Source organism: Amblyomma americanum, chromosome 10 (assembly GCF_052857255.1).
Source record: "Amblyomma americanum isolate KBUSLIRL-KWMA chromosome 10, ASM5285725v1, whole genome shotgun sequence".
NCBI classification, from domain to species: Eukaryota; Metazoa; Arthropoda; class Arachnida; order Ixodida; family Ixodidae; genus Amblyomma; species Amblyomma americanum.
Genome location: NC_135506.1, coordinates 64,921,185 through 64,937,611, shown reverse-complemented (window position 1 = coordinate 64,937,611; position 16,427 = coordinate 64,921,185). Strand labels below are relative to the sequence as shown.

The following is a 16,427-nucleotide window of genomic DNA, read 5'->3' as shown; positions in this document are numbered from 1 at the left end:
TATGAGTGCTTTCTCCGCATGCATCGCCAAAATCTCAATAGAGGGCTGTTATTGTATATTTCATTCCGTTATTTGCTATCGATCAAAGAACTGAGCACGCAGAATTGGTGGAAACGGTGAAGCTGCTCATGCGCTACACACACACGATGAGTCTAAAACTGGGCTCAATTCATGGAAACAACGGCACCAAGCTGGTTAGTTGGCCTACTTGTATATTAATTTTTTTGAGAGGCAAGCACCAACCAGGATGATCAAAAAAATAAAGACGGCGGTGTGTTTGTTTCGTCCCTGCCCTGGTTCCCGTTTTCTACTAAAGGCTTAACACGTCACCAGGTTTATCCCGCTTTGACTCGAGAGACAATTAGACAATCCCCTTCTCTAGTCTAAACATTGCTTTAGCACAATGAGGTAGGGAATCGCTCATAAAACTGGTCGTAATGAGTTAATAATTCAACAAAAAATGGCGTTGAGCTCATTCTTAAATTACCACAGTCGTGTCGAAGACCACGCTACCACTTGGCTCTTTCTACAAAACAATGTGCTTCGTGCGGTTTAAATTTACGTTATGAAAATACTTAAATTTATGCGCAGAAAAATTTTGCCATTTAGTAGCAGTCTGACCGCCTCAAAGTTCAGTTTTAGGCATATTATACTGCACACGCCTAAGGTAAGAACGAACTATGGTACCCAGACTTTTTTGTTGCAGTCTATACTGGTGATAAACTAAATCGGACGTCAGGTAAAATTAACCTGTGTAGAACATACATTTAGATTTTTATACATGTTTAACATACCTTTAATTTTTCCGTGCTGTGTCTTGCCATTTACGTTTCAGGTTGTGCTTGGTGCATTATGGTTTATAAAGCTTGTGTTAAATATACATTGTTTATTTTTATGTGCCCTACGGGTGTAATGCATGCATCAATACGTGTAGCAATTTGCAGTTTTCATGTTACAGATAGTGCACTCTAAGTATAGGACCTAACAGTCTTTACACTAATAAGAATATCTTATTGGGCACATATTGTTCACCTTTGCAGTTTATAGCTTGTTAGATATATTTATTATATGTCCATTCACTGCGTATTATTATCTGCGTTTTATCCTCGCGATTTTTTCAGTATCCCTATGCACGCAAAAGAGACTACTGCTGCCGAACTGTATGCAGAGGTCTGGGACCATTCTCAGACCTTCTGAGAGAGTAAGTCCCCCCCCCCCCCCCAACTGATATATAAATAATGCCAAGATTAAGTGGCAGGTGTGCCAGTTGGTAAATACATTACGCGTCCACAGTATTGAGCGCCATTAATACTTCATTAGGCCGCAGTGTACGACCTCAACTTGCATCACCAGCGACTACAAGTGCCTCATATTGACACGTTTCCTGCTGCAGTTGTAGGAAGTAAGATGTCACTTGGATGGCACTGCATCGCAAGGTCTATGTCTAAAAGAAATTGCGAGTAATGCGTTGGGCCCAAGACTGTCTTCAATAAATTTATGGCAAGCCACTGAAGCAAAACTTCTCGCTCATCTAGCAGGCCTACGGGTATTGGCTTTCATTTATATTTCCATTAACATCATAGACCCATGATACATAACCATAAACCTCCTGTGCTGTGAACTTATTTCCTCGAGTGCTTTCAGACAGCAGGAAATCAACAAGGCTAATCAATTGTTGTAATGTAGGTGAGCCAAAATCAAATAGGAAATGTTTTAGAAAGGTATTTTTATCATCCAGCTTTCACTGCTCAACAAAGCGTGCTGCCCAACTGCATACAAATATTTTCGATCGTACGTGATGTTCTTTTAGTATCTTACACATAGCGCTTCACAGAACTATAGTCATGCCTTTAAAGACGTATCTTTATAACGCGGTAACGAAACGCAGCTATTATAGTTATTTGTTGCGGTAGTCTACTTCTCTGTAGAAATATATTTTTTGTCTTAACAACAAAATTCTTTACAAGACTGAATATTTACGCATACTAAACAACTCTGGACAAAAGCATTTTTGAGTCGGAAGGAGTTTATGAAAAAAGTTTTCACATATTGTAAGATTTCCCTATAACAATCAATATATCCGAATATCTCATATCGTCAGGCCTGCGTTTTTCCGCCATTAATGTTTTCGTTATCGTCAAAAGCGTTCCTCATTGATTTTTTTTATGGCAGTCTTAACTGCTCGATGCGAGCGATGGAAAAACTTTAAAAGAAACATCTTGGTGTGTATCACAAGAATGGGCCATTACGTTTAATTTTTCCACAACAGCACCCTACAATTTTTCATTATTCAAAATTTGTGTACAACAAAGTTGGGCGTGGTATTAAACCACCGGGTATATTGAAAAGAGTTATGCTGAAGACAGGCGCCAAAGCACAATATCTGTCGTCACTAAGCTCTAAAGAAGAATGAAAGCTCAGGCAACTTTCCTGCATCAAACTTCGGCCGTACTACACCAAAACTAAAGTATGGGAAAGTTGAGGTTGTTCTCGATTAAAGTTTATGCCTGACCATTTAACCTTTAACCGTACTCTTGGCTCCAGCTGTCATACACGCACGATAGCTAATTCCCTATAGGATCTATAGCCTTCTGTGAGCATTTCATTGCATAGACCAGCTGCCAGTGGGGTATACGCGAGCAATCACAAGACCTCCTAGACACGACAAAGTGTTGCTTGAGATCTTTGTCCTAATGTCACGGGGACTGAACAGACATACTCTGCAGCATACTGTGCTCGCCTGATCTTAACGCCTACACAAAGATTACACAACTTTACGTGCCAATATTCCATTCTATCTTTGGTGCGCCACACAACAGAAACATGGGCAGCCCTTGTTTACTTACAATTAGCTTAATAATTGTTTGTTGTTGTTTTTCGGGGGGGGGAGGAAATGGCGCAGTATGTGTCTCATATATCAGCGGACACCCTAACCGCCCCGTAAGGGAAGGGATAAAGGAGGGAGTGAAAAAAGGAAGAAAGAGGTGGCGTAGTGGAGGGCTCCGGAATAATTTCGACCACCTGGGGATCTTTAACGTGCACTGACATCGCACAGCACACGGGCGCCTTAGCGTTTTCCCTCCATAAAAACACAGCCGCCGCGGTCGGGTTCGAACCCGGGAACTCCGGATCAGTAGACAATTAGCTTCCCGATTTTGTTTTCCTACTTTCTCTCTTCCTTGCCAGAGCGGAAACAAACGTTCCGAGTGACAATTTAAATTTCTTGGCTTTGCAACAAAAGATTGGCGCCTAATCGTAACACATTCAGTTCAGTGCATTTACCAACTTGACCTTCCGAGGTAAATGTTACCATTTCGTATGTTACCACATTTCAGCAATTATCCCTTGGAGAATAAAAAAAAAGAACCGGGAAAGGATTGTACAGAAACCACAGAGGACAGCGTCGCGCGGACTGCGAGGGTGCACTGAACAGGTTCTAAACGCGGCCAAAGGTGACCGCTTGGCGTTTGGCGCACGATGACCTTAGTTGCTTATATGCCATAAAACACAACACAATCGCAGCGCCCATAGAGAATTGTTTGAAGCACGCTTGATTCCAAACATCGTGTACCGATGCGCAGGGGATTTGTGATGCACTAGGCACTAACAGAGAGAGCCTACTTTACCCGGGTTTGATGTGACCTTGCTTCTTGTCAGCTCGAATCACTGCGCAAGCAGCGTCGCGACAGTCCACTCCGTGCTGAAAATTCTTCAAAAGGAGACTATAATAGAGATCTCTAACGGCTAATGAAGGGCGATATTGAGGTTTCTTCATGCCCCATGTGAGCAATGAGCGGCACTTAAGTCGGAACAGGGCGTGACACCATTCGGGGGCTAACAGCAGGTCAAAGAGAGCAGGACACACTTCCCTTTGAAGTTTCTCGTTCACTATGCGGTTCTGTTTTTTAATCTCTAATCCTACGCTAACTTCATCATTTTGCGCACTAATTTGAGTTCAACTTACCTTTGATTCCACTTATCTTCCACTTACCTTTGACTCCTTTGCATTACGCGAGAGCACTACCGCAGGCCTGTCGAACATTCCGGCCAGTTAAAAACAGGCGCGTTGCTGTGAAGCCCGAATCGTGACTGTCCGTATCTCCTTCTTCGCCTTTACCACGGAGGTAGTGCGCACGGCCTTTCCGACTGCGCGGGCGTCACGGCGACTAACCTGAGCGACACTGACCGCAGTCAAGCAGACGCCAATAGAGTCCTCGTCCGCCGGCCTCTCAGTCTCGCCTTTCTTTCTTCCTCGTGCCTTTTGTATCCGCTTTAGTCGCCACCCTCCACTTCATCACTCACGGGTCTATCGACGCGTGCGCGGTCCCCCGGGGATCGATTTTAGGCGGCGAAGAGCAAAGCAGCGCAGCTTGTTGCTTCTTTAACGTCACGCTCGTACGAGACTAAAAGGCGCGGAGAATTGCATCGATGAGGGTATTTGCTGCTGAAACAAGTGCCAGTATGGCGCATTTGGTGCTCTAGGGCGATTACGTTAAAGGTCCCCGTTCGGCGGAAACCATGCTCAGCAATTCTGGACAAAAGCATTTTGAGAGGAGGAAAGCCGTTTATGAAAGGAGTTTTAGTATAATGTAAGATTTTGCCATAGCAATCAATATATCCGCAGATCAGCCGACGGCAGTCATGTAACTTTTTTTCTATTCACGTTTTTGCTGTCGTCGAAAGCGTTCCTCATTGCTTTTCTATGCCAGTCTTAACTGCTCGATGCAATCGATGGAAACACTTTGAAAGAAAGACTTTGCTACATATCAGAACAATAGAGCATTACCTGCAATATTTCCAGAAGAATGTCTTACAGTTTTGCAATTTTCAAAATTTTTGCCACAGAAAGCCCGACATGGTGGTACGTGAGGCTAACAGGTTCGTCTGGAATGATAGTGTGCACGCGCCACTCTCTCTGCATGATGTTCGAAACCGCCCAGTGCAAATCGAAGAGTCAGCAGATAAAAGTGCTCGCTTATGTCTACAACGGCAGCATTATGTAGCCACACACGAGTGTAGAAACGCTAAAGTTGCAGCCAAACCCGTCTCTAAAGCTGAACGAGAGCAGGCTAGCACTACAATGCGTGAAGCAAGGAAAGCAATGCGGGGCCATGACCGCTATACACTGCACGAAAAACTCTATGTAAAATCCTATGTGAAACTGAATTCAAGATAGGAACACCATGACGGCTATTTTCTCCACAAAAGAAAAAGTCCAACAAATGCATGCTTTAAATAGAAGTGGCTCCCCCTCCCCCCATGAGCCGCTTCGTTAAGTAGCCCATAAATTCACTTCTGCCACATGCAATACCTTTTATCTCGCCTCCTCATGCCGTCCCACGCAATGTATTTTAGTGTCACCTGGCCGAGCCCGACGTATTTGAAAGAAGGCGAAACACGAAAGACTCCATGTCAGCATATGTTTATTCACTCACTCACTGCCCGCGTCAACTCAAGAAAAGCCCAAATGGACAGATAACTGGCACCGACATTCGCGGACTTCAGTTGATTAACCGCAAGTTTCATACTTCTGGAACAGTCACAAGTATGGGCTAGCGCGGTGAGCTTGGCTTACTAAATTTTTTCAAATCACTGCATTTCTCATCTGATCCTTAATCCCTTCCTTCACGGTGCTGTCCAGGGGTTCACACGCTGTAACACGGCAACAGCGCCTTGGCTTATAGCAACCTAGACACTCATTACCTCTACCCGACCACACGGCGGCAGAGTTTGGATGGAGGCGAAAGCAAAAGGCGCTAGTGTGCTGTGCAGACACGGGCATCATCATGAGGGCGTCCTCACCTTCACCTCATGAGGATTTCACTCGGTGAGGTGAGGGTGAGGGAGGATGGGCGCACGAAAATTCGTGAGGACAAGGGTGAGGGGGGAAAGACATGGTCAGGTGAGGGCGAGGGAGGAAAGACATGATGAGGTAGGCATCGCCTCCTCTAGGAAGATGCCTGCCCTGTGCGCCAAAAACCTGCTGCCCTTACCTGTCTTTATTTCCTCCTTTCCACTTGAGGTAGTAGCTAGCGAACCTTGTGGCGACCGCTTGCAACATATGCGCGCATGCGCACAACACCGCGCGGTCGTGGCGCGCCCGCGCCGTAGTAGACGACGTCTCTGAGCCAGACGGCGCCTTCTGCGCGTTTTCGACTGTTTAAGCAAACGAAAACAACAGCACGCGGAGCTGAAAGTAAAAAGTCGCAAAGAAATTTATTTTACTCTCTCATAGGCTACTTAATCCCTCTTTAAATGAAGTTGAAATGTTTTGAGAAAAATACGTTGACAGCCCTATTAGCAGAAGAACTGTTTAACACTTCTGCTGACTGCTGCCGCTCGCTGCTTGCAACTGTTCCGGTATTTTGGCACTTCAGCAGCAGTTTTACTTACTCATTGTGCGTATTGAAAATAATTTTGTTTTGTAAAGCACAATGCGCTATTGCTGCGTCCCAAACTGCACCTCAAGCGAACGAAGAAAGGAGCCCGGCGTCCCATTTCATCAGCTACCATCTGACAGCGCTACGCATCATGCTGCGTAAGTGACATTCCAGGAAGAGGCAAATCTGTCAAAATAAAATATTTTCTGAGGGCGTCTTGTTACGTTACTTGTGAAGGATAACTACACTGACTGCAAGAAGTGCGATACGTGCAAAAAACTAAAATTTCATTGCAAGTGGCCAGAACATGACTTCGCTCAAATGCAATTGAACAGACGGGTCACGCCGCGCTTGTCGAGCAGCTAGAGCAGTGCCGCCGATGCCACCCTGACCAGCCTCCCGCATTGCCGCAGATAGGGAAGTAGCTAACGCCATCTCTTAACAACCGTCCGCAACTTACGGCACGGCGGCTACAATGGGTGAGCGAGCGACTCCGCAGGCATCTTTCTAGAGGAGGCAATGGGTGAGGGCGAGGGAGGACAAGATACACGGTCTGAGGGCGAGATTGATGGCTCGAACCGTACTCTGGGCCAGCGCCTTTTCTCTGCTTCCCGTTTTAAATTCCCGTTTTAGAGCGCCAGTTTTTAGGGTTACATTACATTACGTAGACATTACAATTGATTGACTATCTGGAAATGAAAGGCTTGGTAACTGTCTTATTTCTCGGTGGACACCTGAACCGCGGCGTAAGGAAGGGCTAAAGGGGGGACTGAGAGAAGTAAGGAAGGGAGAAGTGCCGTAGTGGAGGTCTCCGGAATAATTCCAACCACCTGGGATTGTTTAACGTGCCCTGACATCGCACAACTCCAGAGGTGGTCAAATGCCCTCATTTTTACCTTTCCTCACTCACCCTCTACTTTTGAACTCCCTCACCCTCGCCCTCATATCGGCGCCCCTCCCTCACCCTCACTAACAGTCGTTTTAAAACCCGAGTTATTTTTGTAGTCGACAACTTCTGGCGATATCACTGAATAATAAACATATAAGACAAGCCTTAAAGCCACTATCGGACGAGAGCCTAGATGCTTATATTGTTGTGTGTGTTGTTTGAGCTAATACGTGAGACAAAACCAAGACAGCCACGAGTTGAGCCCCAAAATGTCACTCTGCCTTTACTTCTCGCACGCACTGCGTGCATACATCTGCCCTGCACTCGTAATATTCCATGGTTATATGTTCCTATTACGCCGCCTAAATATGACATTTTGGTCTTGCGCGCTTAAACATTGCCACAATTCGTCGACAACAATGACGCATCATGCAAAAAATTGTGGCGCGTCGTCGCCGAAGAAATATAATTATACGTGCAGGTGTTCGTGCTAAGTTGAGGTTATAAGCAGGGAATAACAACGCTAATAAGTAGGTTTCTGTTTTCTCTGGAAGATAAAACGGGCGGTTGCCGGGGGAATCCATCAACTGCGTTTCTTTCAGAAGCTATACGCGCTACCAGGAACGAGTGGGTTATCGAGCTGGACGTATGTCGCTAATGAGGGCCGACGTTGAGCCACGCAATCTTTTTTTTTTGTTTATGTACACAATATTTTGAATGTAATGTTCTAACTCACTTGAAAGTCCGTTCGTGCTGTTTCACATTTTAGAATAAAAGTTCCGGAGGTAGCAAGCAAAATGGAGGTTTTTCTTCACAACTTACTGGGCACCTGTCATATCGCTTTATTTATGACCCATGGTGTTACCGACCTGCCTTCGTGGCTTAGTGGCTGCTGCTTTTGGCTTCCGAGATCGAGGACGCGGCTGGAATCGAATCCTGGTCGAGGCGGCAGAATTTAGATCGGGGCGAAATGCGAAAACTTCCATGTAATACATGTTTACAGCATTCACTACAGAACCGCAAGTGCTCGATATTGATTCGTACTCCTACACTGCACCGAGTCTCTTATAGCCCATATGCAGCTTCGCACAATAAACTATAGCATAACCTAACCACCAGGCATCTGAACACTAGTTACTGCGAGTGTCGCTAATGGCCCATCTTTCTCTCACACGAGCACTACCTGAAAAGGAAATAGGAAATAAATAAAGAAGAAAGGCAGCGCTCCCCTGATTCCAAGTGAGGCATTCTTTGGCCACATTAAGCGTAGCGAAGGTCAAACGCTGACATTAGCAAAAGCTTTTGGGGGGGGGGGGGGGGGGGGGGGGGTATAAGGTATTGCCCAAGGTGTCCTACAGAACGTTCTTAGTCGCTCACTTTCAGGTAAGATTCAGTGAGCTACTGGGCAATGTCAAACTAGGTACATCGATAAAAGGGTGCACTACCGATGAAGAAGCAACCCAGATCTCAATGGCATGGTGCTTCCCGAAAAAGGTTGAAATATTCCAGGCCAGTGAGCCACAAAACAGGGCCTCGAAGGCCGCGTGCCTGGGTCCCCTGTCGTAAATGGTACAATGTCAACGGCATTACGAGCAGTGATTTCACGAGCAGTAACAAGTGTGATGAAAATTCTCGAGGCAGTAGAAAGTACATCTGCATTATCACTGCTTGTAATAACGGTACAAACGCAAGAAGAAAGACTCGCCATTGGATAAAGAGAGACCCCTAAGATGGAGCACGATTGACATGAAAGGATAATTTCAGGTATACGATTCACCTCGAAGCCCCCATACGGCTGCAGAGGAAAACTAAACAGCTTTGTGAAGTTCTCGTAGTACCAGAAAAATTCATATGCGAAGCAGGCTGATTGCTTTCTTCTTTATCAGTGATAAGAAAAAAGCGTAAGAAACTGTACAGCTTTGCTCAGAAGCCGTGTGGCTCTGCTCAAGATCATGATAACTGTTATTATTCGTCAGCTTAAGCCTTAAGCCTTAAGGAAAACAATATTGTGTACAAGGAAAGAAAGTTCTTGTCAGCTCTTCGATACCCTTCGCTTTCTCTGCTATTTATTCATCTAATATTTAGCTCTTTGTTCTCGTTCGAATTAGTCTTATACGCTTAACTTGCCACATTTTCCATTTTGTACGTAGTCGTTACGGACACAGGGACGATGTAAAAAAAAAAAAAAACTGTCACTCTTTGTGATGAAGTAGGAGTAGTGAAACTACAACTAGGCCTCCACCCTATCCCACTTATGTGAACACCCATTACAGGCCCACCCACATTGGAACATACAGCGGGACAATGATCGGAAGCGCTCACTCGCGTGCTCTCTTGGGTGTTATGGATAACTTAACTGGAGCTGAATAACGCGAGAAGCTGTACGCTTGTGTTTTCGGTTCAAACATGCTACGCAAACGGCAGCTATCCCTGCGCCGAACAAGATCTCATATACTGTAGAATCTCGTTTAATCCGACTCGCTTAAATCGAACTTACGTTCTTACCAAGGAACAGTTTCATCCACCAGCTTAGCCGCACCACCCATTCCGACAAATTACGGATCTTACTCAATTTCGTTCTTTCCTGAAAAACCTGTGGAACAGTTTACCACAAACTGTCACGTCATATGCGTTGCTTCGTTCATGCTTGCAAGCAGTTCAAACACTTTAACCCTGATTAGAACGTACATGCTATACCAACTCGCTCACATATTTCTGCAGTACTACAATGTGAGCCATATATGAAGCCCACGTCGAGCCGTCGCGTGGATGAAGGCCGTCCAATGCCATTGATCAAAGCGGCTAGCAGGAAAATGCCAGATAAAGAATGGAGCGGCGGCGATGGAAGAAATGAAGGAATAAGTAGGGGATGAAATTGGAGCACGCTGTTGTTGATGGAGAGATTGTCCTGACCAAGTCAGGACAATCTTGATTGAGTCGAGATCAAGTCAGGAAAGAAAGGAGAGATAAACTAGTAGGGCGGTCAAGGGAGAAAGGAGAAAGGAAGGAAATGAAGGGTCGGAGTTCGGGACAGAGAACTATAAAGATCTGAACCTCAAGCTGCTTTGTTAGTCGTGAAAGACCATCGGTCACGTGGACCGGCCTAATCTGTTCTGTTTGTCTCTACGCCCGAGCAGCTGCAGCTTGGAAGCGAATTAGTCGGTGAGAGGAATCTCAGCCAAGAGTCCCACTGCGGGTCTCCGGAGAAACAAAATAACATTCCGTAAAACCACAGCGCGCGGATGGCTGAGCAGCTACAATGTCGCAATGCTAAGGGTGACACTCTCTTACAGTTTTTCACCGAGCGAGAAGACGATCGACGGCGGGCAGCAGGGACCTCACAGCAGCCAGAGCAATAACGCGTAGACGGCGAACCTCCAACTTCCAGAACTGCCATCTGGGACGAGGTTCGTGCTAGAGGAGCCACGCTGGAGCGAAAGCGCGGGAAACTTCAGCGCAAACCAGCCGTAGCTGCCACGCATCCGCCAGCTTACGCGGTTTGCTTAAATGGGGCGTTGCCTATAGACATTAGTTCAGTTATTGGTCCTTGTTAACTCTTGTTCGTATCAATATCTATCTTTAGCGATCTCTTCTTATTTATTCACTTTTTTAATGCGAAAGCATTATTAGCCCACTGGTTCATAAGGGTAACGGAGTGGATTCCGAGAAAAGGCTAGCGTAGCAGGGGGTGACAGAAGGTTAATTAGGTGGGCTAATGAGATTAAGAAGTTTGCGGGGATAAGGTGCCGCAGCTAGCAAAGGGCGCGATTAATTCAGAGACATGGGAAAGGCCTTTGGCATGCAGTGGGCGTAATCAGGCTGATGATGATGATTACTATCCCCATTAGACAAAATGCTTCCGGCGACCGTCGTTGCTGAGGCCGTGAGGTGGTCTCAAAAAGATGATTCATCCCGCCTTCTCCGAGCGAGGCGCACGCATTGCCACGAGAGATGGCGCATGTGTATAGGGTGACGTCACGGCACCGACTCGGCACGTGGGCGATCGCGCTCCGGCTCCGACTCGTGGGGGAGGCCGGCAGGAGAGGAGGAAAAGCGACGCGCGCGTAGTGATGTCACTTGACGGATCCCCTGAGTCGCAGCCAAGGTGGGATCGCTCGCGCGCAAGGCGCTCCCTCGCCGCGACCTCTCCTCCAGGCGCCGCGCTGCAGCGCCCTTGACGTTGAAGTTGCAGGGACTCTAGTCAAGCTTAAGCGTGCTTAGCCTTGACTAGCGTGCTTGGCCTTGACTAGAGTCACTGCATGCCGCTAGAAATTGCGAACGTGGGCCGGTCTTCGTCCACAACAAACCACGCAGATGAACCACCTCGCACAAAGAATTCAACGAAAGAAACTCGGCCGCGCAAAAACTAATGCTTTCGCATTCTCACACGTAAGCAGTCTGAAGTGTTTCTACCAATTTTTTTTATTTACGGGCCCCTCAAACAACTCATGCTCTGAGTTATGAGGCCTATACTGTATAAATAATGCAGCGTAAAAGCATGGACTGTCAATAAACCATTTCTGATTCCGATTTTATTCAAGCTGGAGCTTCCGTCCTGTTAACGTCACGCTTATTAAACGCCCTCCCCTTAATCCCAACTTCGCATCATTCGAATAAATAGTTCGGTCCAAGTCGAGTTCGAATTAACGACAGCCAGCTGCGTAACTATGGGGGCCACAAATAAAGTGGATTCCTCACCGCAGTTGACGGCGCCCTTGTAGGCGGTCCACAGCAGTCCATCAGTTCAGCGTGCTCGCGCTCACCTCTGGAAAAAGCGAATGCGTCTGCGTTAGGGCACGCAGTTTCACATAAGGCATTCCTGCCGCCTTAATGCGCAGTATCTACACAACAGTGCAAGCTTTTTAGTGGGGTAACCCCCGAGCAAGATCTTGCACTGTTTGTGGGTTTGTGATAGATGAAATAAACAAATAAATATAAAATATCTGCTACTAGGATTCAAATCCGGGGCGGCGCGAACACATCAGCTTCGCTGGCCACTGCACAAAAGCACTAGGCTAACGCTGCAGCCGAACACGTTGTATGTTAAACGGCAAAGCACTCTCGCGCTGTGTACAGCACATCCTCTTTTCCGTCAACTAATACTACTATCGAACTAATATTCTCACTTTGAGCTTTGTAGCGGACTGGCGGCAGTGACAGCGAGATGTGCGCTGCATGAGCTGCCGTGGACAATGATTTTGCAAAAATAAGGCACTAGAACAGTACGCGTTGACGTTGGCAACACTGCTTCAGAAACACGGCTCTGGAGCATAGGCCGCCGGCGTACATTGAATAAATTGCCATTGACCATGAAAAAGTTGACGACACGCATAACGTGTCCCTGGGTCAGTGGACACCGCAATCGCGCTTTCAGGCACGGGGCGGCGGTGTCCACCTCCAAAGAAAAAGAAATGTGCTTTTGCACTATATTTTCTGCTCAGCAATGCTGAACCTCGAGCCATTTCTATGATTGTAATGCATTTTTTTTTATTTTCCCACCTGATTCTCTTTCGTTTTCTGCTTCTGGGAAACCATTCTGTTCATCTCCAACGGACCCCAGCTTATCTGTTCACTCCGTTATGTGCCCCCTCTGAAATCTGTGCCACATAGTCCAAATTTATTGCCATAAACTGCTTAATCCATGAAGTATTAATTCGCGCAGTGCCCCGCACAGAATTTTAGCGGGCGCTAGTCTTACAGCCACTCACAACCAAGGTCGCCACAACTCAGTCGCCCGAGAAATGCGCGACCGCGGCGGCTGCGTTTTTATGGAGGAAAAACGCTAAGGCGCCCGTGTGCTGTGCGATGTCAATGCACATTAAAGATCCCCAGGTGGTCGAAATTATTCCGGAGCCCTCCACTACGGCACCTATTCCTTTCTTCTTTCAGTCCCTCCTTTATTCCTTCCCTTATGGCGCGGTTCAGGTGTCCAACGATATATGAGACAGATACTGCGCCATTTCCTTTCCCCAAAAAAAAAATTATAATTATATAAATGCGCGCATTCGTGTCCAGTCCTCACGAAGCAAAGCATGAAACTTCGACAGAAACAGCCCCCTGTCAAGGAGAAAATGTCGTATTAATAGCTTTAAACCGGACGACACATGTCAACTGCATTTGCGAATGACACTATTATTGATGATCCTGTCGCGCTGTTAAGGATCACCGTGAACGCCAACTCGCCCAACAACTGGTTTTGTCTGGAGTCTGACATTCCCAGCTTTTGTGCTGACACGCGAGTTCGTGACTACTTCGACCTGTAAAGCGAAAAACAGTGGCATTTTTTGCAAGTGTTTTTAATCTAAAATTTGGATGAAGATTACGCAGTTTGGTGCTCGCGAGTGCTCCTTTTAATCGTGGATAATTTTTCACTGGTTCGAAGAATTTATCATCACGACGTACTGTATAATTAAATTCAATCTGGACGCGCAGCAGCAACTCCGAAAGCATTCGCATTAACAAACTAAAGCCAATAAGCATTTACTCTCGTTTGAAAAGCTAGTGTGGAATAGGTACCAGTACATTTCCTCGTCACTATTTCCTCTAAAATATCTGTGTGACCCTTCTTCTAACTCTCAGGTTAACTTTGCCACCACCGTTTTCCGTACCATTTTGACATATAAGCCAGTTGAGACGATGTGACGGCGACCGCGTGAGGATGACCTGAGCACCGACAAATGGGCATGAAGTTATTCATTCGCCTTCGTATTTCTATGTTTTTATACTTGAATCTCGACTTCATGGCATAGCAGTCTTGGGCAGAAGCAAGAAAACAAACTCTCGTGAGCTTATGGATGGGCTTTACAAACAGAAGAAATATAGTTTATATCATCGCCACATCTGCCACTCCGTTCATGAGCAAATAGGATTATTTGGTGGCTTTCTCTAATGCTGAGCATATGATTTTCGCTCAGTTAGGCTGCTCATGCTATCTCGCACATCATATTCAAGGCCTACAATGCCTGAAATAAGCTAATTAAAAGTGCAGCTCACGTTCTGCCTTCGACTTTGTGACCACTGCGTTTTCTTGTTGCAAAATTTTTATACGCTTTACAAAGGAAAAGGTGCTCATAGAGGTAGAAGTAGATGAATTCTGGCAATTCTCAAAAGCCTCGAAAACGAGGCGCGGGATCACCGGTGCACTTGCGGATGTTGTTTAGGTTGCATGCCTAAATCACGCTGTGTGTTTGCTTCGAAGAAATTTTCGGCTTTTAACAGCACCCGTAGTTCGCGAAATTCGACTCACGCTTGTAGAACATGCAGAGGGCATGTAAGGCAATTTAGGACAAGTTCGCTTAAAGCAAATCAAACGGCGTGGCGTCAAGACGAAAGGTGCGGGAAAGCAATTGCCGTCGTTAAACACTCAATAGACCAACAAAGCTTTCTCAGGCTATCGGAGGTGTGAGAACGGTGAGTAGCTATCGAAAAACGACTGCAAGAAGCGGCTGGCTCGTGCCTACACTATCGGTTGGCAGTGTTTCTTCATTGAAGCTGGACTTGCAGCCGTTTCCGGCGATATATTACCACCCGGCCCTTAATCTCATCACCCTTAATTAGTGGCTCGAGGGAAAAACCGAGGAGGCCCCTGTCTTCATATTTCTTCACCTTCTTGTCGTGTGTATCGTCAACGTGATACTACTAAGGCAACAACAACAACGGGTTCGCCAATACCACGTAGGAGACACCAGTACCCATCAGCCCAGGGCAGTGGACTAGAAATTAAATGAAATTTCTCTTTGTCGGCGTCTCCTGTAAATTTGAGCCCTAAAGGCCCAACTATATCGCAAGTAAGAACGGTTTCGGGCTGTCTCACGCCCGTCACGCCAGCCACGCATGCTTGCTTCGGCGTATGGGATGCAAAGGTACCCGCTAACCAACCACCACTCTCACCAGCCAAGAACTCTCAGAAGTCGCCACATAACTTGCTAGCGTTAGCCATAGCTTCCATGTACTAATTGAGTTCCAGCAAAGACAGGATCATCGCGTGACCATGTCGCTTGCTTACCCTTCCGTGTGGAGCTGCGAAGACGCCCCAGTTCCGCCAACGCCAGAGGCGCTCTGCCAACGGATCACTGTGCCTCAGTCGTCTCGGCCTGGCACTCAAGTATTCACCGTCAACTTCTTAACTTTGGCTGCACCGCACTCCAACTTTGTCTTGATGTGTGTGATGTCCACGGTGTCTTGATGTTTAAGTCTACGATGCCTCCTCAGAGCTGGGCAGACGCCGTGATACGCAGTCCAGTCGGGCCGACGCCAGCTTGCGTGTCAAGCGCATCCCTCCATGTGGCAGCCGAGACCCGCGCCGAGCTGCCCTTTGCGGCGTGCTATACACACACTCAGAGAATCGACTCAGCCGCATTGCAAGAGCTTGCTTTGTTTTTGTTTTTTTTTCTGCATGTGCGTGCGTTTGTGCGTGTTGGAGAGGAGTATACGCAACCGCATCTCCTCTGACAAGCGGCCGCACCCGACAGCGAAAACACGGCCCCCGGACCGCGGCCTTTGTCTCCAATCGTTGCCCCGAAGCGAGCGGAGCTCTCTGCTTAGTCGGAGAGGCGTCGTACACGTGGTGGTGCGTGGTTCTTCCGTCCGGCTGGCCATGTGTCACTTTGTATGTGTAATAGCTGTCGAAAATTTTGCATAAGACAATATGGGAGTATCCCTATGTGACCAAGGGGCTAAAGAGGATTGAATGCACTTATTTAGTGCATTGGCACTCCGTCGTGGTACTGTAGCGCACGTGCATAACAGTGGTCTGACATGGTCTTCGCTGCGTTCTTCGCCTGGTGCTTGTCGTAATTTATTCTGTTATCTGATGTGCTGCCCAGATCACAAAGCGGAGCAGCGGACCTACTCGCTTCTCTCAAGCGAAAGTAAGGTTATCCACATGGTTCTATGCAAGACGTTCATTGCCCGCGTGGAAACCGGACCATTAGCAAGCAGGCTCCTCGCGTTCTTCTAAATTTCTTTCAGAACACTGAACTGGATTTCAGATGCTGACAGTGGCAGTTTATGACTCCTGCCGGACCTAGTGGGCGTGGTCGCAGAGACTTTTTAAATATTTTTTATTCGATGCTGCGGTGCAGCAGCTGCCAGCAGAGTAAGGCAAGCGAAATCACAACTGTAGTTCAAGAAAACTTCAACCTCGGAAAAAAAAAATA

General features: G+C 46.8%; 1 protein-coding gene across 1 annotated transcript in view; it reads right to left on the bottom strand.

Annotated features, from left to right (window-relative positions):
* The window catches only part of LOC144108897 (choline transporter-like protein 1), a 71,715-nt gene extending 56,160 nt beyond the window's left edge, over positions 1-15,555 (bottom strand). The window contains exons 1-2 of the mRNA XM_077642129.1: positions 15,275-15,555; positions 11,968-12,034 (exon numbers count right to left, since the gene is read on the bottom strand). Coding sequence (XP_077498255.1) covers positions 11,968-12,009 — 42 coding nt within the window. The 5' untranslated portion in view covers positions 12,010-12,034; positions 15,275-15,555. The remainder of the gene's footprint in view (positions 1-11,967; positions 12,035-15,274) is intronic.
* Positions 15,556-16,427: the final 872 nt, after the last annotated feature.